General features: G+C 52.1%; 1 protein-coding gene across 1 annotated transcript in view; it reads right to left on the bottom strand.

The window, feature by feature from the left end:
• LOC311317549 (teneurin-1-like) overlaps positions 1–5,000 on the bottom strand; it is a gene marked incomplete at both ends in the record, with an annotated part of 222,418 nt that overhangs the window by 19,255 nt on the left and 198,163 nt on the right. Inside the window, 3 exon segments of the mRNA XM_084448623.1 lie at positions 441–613; positions 1,023–1,336; positions 1,696–1,892. Coding sequence (XP_084304749.1) covers positions 441–613; positions 1,023–1,336; positions 1,696–1,892 — 684 coding nt within the window.

Raw genomic sequence — 5,000 nt, forward strand, 5'->3', positions numbered from 1 at the left:
AGCCCCCTCTCCTCCCCTCTCATCTCCTCTCTCCCCTCCTCCCCTCCTCCCCTCTCCTCCCCTCTCATCTCCTCTCTCCCCTCCTCTTATCTCCTCTCCTCTCTCCCCTCCTCCCCTCTCCTCTCCTCTCTCCCCTCTCATCTCCTCTCTCCCCTCCTCCCCTCTCATCTCCTCTCTCCCCTCCTCCCCTCTCCTCTCCTCTCTCCCCTCCTCCCCTCTCCTCTCTCCCCTCCTCCCCTCTCCTCTCTCCCCTCCTCTCCTCTCCTCTCCTCTCATCTCATCTCCTCTCTCCTCCTCCCCTCTCCTCTCATCTCCTCTCCTCTCTCCTCTCCCCTGAGAGAGTTACGAGGTGTGTGTGTGTGTGTGTGTGGGGGGGGGGGTGCTAGACAGTCAGTGGGCCAGGTGTGGATGGAGGTGAGGGGGTCACAGGTCATGCGTACCCTGTCGGAAGGTGTAGATGGTGTCGCCGGCGGACAGGTTGGTGGTGGCGACGAAGCTCTCCCTGCTTCCCCACTCCGCCTCCACGCGGGAGGAACGCTCAGAGTTGCCGTGGAAACCGCTGACCTCGCCCGTGGGGAGGGTGATGTTGATGACATGTCCTTCGCTGTTGTACCTGACACACACACACAGACACACACACACACACACACACACACACACACACACACACACACACACACACACACACACACACACACACACACACACACACACACCATGTCATTGGTGATTTATACATGTAATTATCCATCTGAGTTTCTGACAGGGACTACAAGCTGGAACTGCTGATTAAGCCAGACAGGCATGTACGTGGTGTCTGTGTGTGTGTGTGTGTGCATGTGTGTGTGTGTGTGTGTGTGTGTGTGAGAGAGAGAGAGAGAGAGAGATGTGTTATGTTGAGCTGTACCAGTCTGACTACAGTATTGCAGTTATATACAACGACCACCAGATGGCACTCACACAATACACACGCGCACACGCACACACACACACACACACAGAAAGAAAGAAAAGCCCCTCACTCGTAGACGGTGGTCCAGCTGTTCTCATCGCTCTTGGTCGCTAGTAGACCGGTGTTGCCGTGGTAAGTCAGGTGGGCGATGTCGTGGCCTTGGGCGGACACCTTCCGGAGCGTTCCGCTGTTGCTGAGGGACAGCCAGAAGACCTGCCCGCCGGGCACCGCCACCCAGAGGGGCAGACCGCGCGCCTCCCTCCTCACCTGCACCCCCCGGCCATCACGCCCCGTCAGCTCCGTCAGCAAGCCCTCCGACGAGTAGGAGAAGTTGAACAGGAAGTGACCCGTTATCAGGTGTTTGGTGTGGAGGTGGGTGCCGTTCTAGAAAGAAAGGAGAGGAGATGAGGAGAGGGGAGGAGAGGAGAGGGAGGAAAGAAGAGGAGAAGAGAGGGGAGGAGGGGAGGAGAGGGGGGAGAGGACAGGAGGGGAGGGGAGAAGAGAGGAGACGAGGAGAGGAGAAGAGAGGGGAGGAGGGGAGGAGAGGGGGGAGAGGACAGGAGGGGAGGGGAGAAGAGAGGAGACGAGGAGAGGAGAAGAGAGGGGAGGAGGGGAGGAGAGGGGGGAGAGGACAGGAGGGGAGGGGAGAAGAGAGGAGACGAGGAGAGAGCAGAGAGGGATTCAGTCAGTAGGCCTACAGTGCATGTGATGTTACCAAGCCTGATTGATGTCCTAACCCCTACCTGGCTGAAGACGTAGAGCTCCTGATCCAGGGGGGAGCTGACCTCCAGCAGCCCGGCGGCGCTGGGCTGGGCCTGGTTGGGGCTCACCGCCCGGATCCGGATGTTCCCCAGGTCAGCCATGTACAGCGTCCCGTTGGGCGCCACCGCCAGGGAGGAGGGCGCGTTGAGACGGGCGTCACGGGCATAGCCCCCGTCACCTGGTCAACGGTGAGGATGATAGTGAACCACGGTCCCCACAGAACACACACACACACACACACACACACACACACACACACACACACACACACACACACACACACACACACACACACACATGCCTATGCTGGACAGGCTGCCTTAATGTCTAGCTCTCCCTGATCAGACAATGTGTTGGCTGGAGGAAGGCGTTCAGAGTATTAGATATCAGAGTGTTGGGTATCAGAGTGTTGGGTATCAGAGTTTTGGATATCAGAGGTTGGGTATCAGAGTGTTGGGTGTCAGAGTGTTGGGTATCTCAGTGTTGGGTATCAGAGTGTTGGCTATCAGAGTGTTGAGTGTCAGAGTGTTGGGTGTCAGAGTGTTGGGTATCTCAGTGTTGGGTATCAGAGTGTTGGGTGTCAGAGTGTTGGGTGTCAGAGTGTTGGGTATCTCAGTGTTGGGTATCTCAGTGCTGGGTGTCAGAGTGTTGGGTATCAGAGTGTTGGGTATCAGAGTGTTGGGTGTCAGAATGTTGGGTATCTCAGTGCTGGGTATCAGAGTGTTGGGTGTCAGAGTGTTGGGTGTCAGAGTGTTGGGTGTCAGAGTGTTGGGTATCAGAGTGTTGGATATCAGAGTGTTGGGTATCTCAGTGCTGGGTATCAGAGTGTTGGGTGTCAGAGTGTTGGGTATCTCAGTGCTGGGTATCAGAGTGTTGGGTATCTCAGTGCTGGGTATCAGAGTGTTGGGTATCTCAGTGCTGGGTATCAGAGTGTTGGGTATCAGAGTGTTGGGTATCAGAGTGTTGGGTGTCAGAGTGTTGGGTATCAGAGTGTTGGGTATCAGAGTGTTGGGTATCAGAGTGTTGGGTGTCAGAGTGTTGGGTATCTCAGTTCTGGGTATCTCAGTGCTGGGTATCAGAGTGTTGGGTATCAGAGTGTTGGGTGTCAGAGTGTTGGGTATCAGAGTGTTGGGTATCAGAGTGTTGGGTATCAGAGTGTTGGGTGTCAGGGTGTTGGGTATCTCAGTGCTGGGTATCTCAGTGCTGGGTATCAGAGTGTTGGGTATCAGAGTGTTGGGTATCTCAGTGTTGGGTATCAGAGTGCTGGGTATCAGAGTGTTGGGTATCTCAGTGCTGGGTATCAGAGTGTTGGGTATCTCAGTGCTGGGTATCAGAGTGTTGGGTGTCAGAGTGTTGGGTATCAGAGTGTTGGGTATCAGAGTGTTGGGTATCAGAGTGTTGGATATCAGAGTGTTGGGTATCTCAGTGCTGGGTATCAGAGTGTTGGGTATCAGAGTGTTGGGAGTCAGAGTGTTGGGTATCTCAGTGCTGGGTATCAGAGTGTTGGGTATCAGAGTGTTGGGAGTCAGAGTGTTGGGTATCAGAGTGTTGGGAGTCAGAGTGTTGGGTATCAGAGTGTTGGGTGTCAGATTGTTGGGTGTCAGAGTGTTGGGTATCAGAGTGTTGGGTATCAGAGTGTTGGATATCAGAGTGTTGGGTATCTCAGTGCTGGGTATCAGAGTGTTGGGTGTCAGAGTGTTGGGTATCTCAGTGCTGGGTATCAGAGTGTTGGGTATCTCAGTGCTGGGTATCAGAGTGTTGGGTATCTCAGTGCTGGGTATCAGAGTGTTGGGTATCAGAGTGTTGGGTATCAGAGTGTTGGGTGTCAGATTGTTGGGTGTCAGAGTGTTGGGTATCAGAGTGTTGGGTATCAGAGTGTTGGATATCAGAGTGTTGGGTATCTCAGTGCTGGGTATCAGAGTGTTGGGTATCAGAGTGTTGGGTATCAGAGTGTTGGCTGATAGCCCACTAGTGCATCTTGACAGTGGAGCAAAAAAAATGACTGCTCGACTTAAAGTATCTCAGTTGACTTATTGGTCTCCAACTGATGATTTGACTCATCGACTTTCAGGGGGAAGCCCTAGTGGGGGATTATCTTGTGTGTGTGTCTGTGTGTGTGTGTGTGTGTGTGTGTGTGTGTGTGTGTGTGTGTGTGCGTGCATGCACACACAAGCAGGAGGACAGGGGCCGTGTGTGTGGTGTGGGTACTGTATGTGTTGATACTGTATGTGTGTGTGTGCGTATGTGTGTGTGTTGGCGTGTGTGTACTGTATGTTGGCGTGTGTGTGTGTGTGCACACATGCACACACAAGCAGGAGGACAGGGCCCGCATGTGTGTTGTGTGTATTTGTGTGTGTGTGTGTTTGCCGAGCAGACACAGAAGCCCAGCACCCTGAAGAGAGTAATCATTTGTTAACAGCACGACATGATGGGAAATATGCAAAGCAGCGTCAGAGAAATAAGAATGGTTACAGCCCATTGGTTTGTGGCTGACGTGAGCCACTTCCTCCTGCTCCCAAGAGAAAAGAGATTCTTCTTAAAGCTGGAATTAAGTGCTAAAATCTTATCCCTCGAGATCGATTCATAATTTATAATAAGCACCGAGTCTAGTGGTCTGAAGAACACAGGCTAGTGTGTTATTCTCCTGTCTCCTGACATTCTCTCGTCTCAGATACATTCTCTCATCTCTACTGTAGATACGGGGTTAGATCAGTCTAGATACAGGGTTAGATCAGTCTAGATACGGGGTTAGATCAGTCTAGATACAGGGTTAGATCAGTCTAGATACGGGGTTAGATCAGTCTAGATACGGGGTTAGATCAGTCTAGATACAGGGTTAGATCAGTCTAGATACGGGGTTAGATCAGTCTAGATACAGGGTTAGATCAGTCTAGATACAGGGTTAGATCAGTATAGATACAGGGTTAGATCAGTCTAGATACAGGGTTAGATCAGTCTAGATACGGGGTTAGATCAGTCTAGATACAGGGTTAGATCAGTCTAGATACGGGGTTAGATCAGTCTAGATACAGGGTTAGATCAGTCTAGATACGGGGTTAGATCAGTATAGATACGGGGTTAGATCCAGTCTAGATACGGGGTTAGATCAGTCTAGATACAGGGTTAGATCAGTCTAGATACGGGGTTAGATCAGTCTAGATACAGGGTTAGATCAGTCTAGATACAGGGTTAGATCAGTCTAGATACAGGGTTAGATCAGTCTAGATACAGGGTTAGTTCAGTCTAGATACAGGGTTAGATCAGTCTAGATACGGGGTTAGATCAG

This window comes from Borostomias antarcticus, assembly GCF_949987555.1.
Source record: "Borostomias antarcticus genome assembly, chromosome: 14".
NCBI lineage: Eukaryota > Metazoa > Chordata > Actinopteri > Stomiiformes > Stomiidae > Borostomias > Borostomias antarcticus.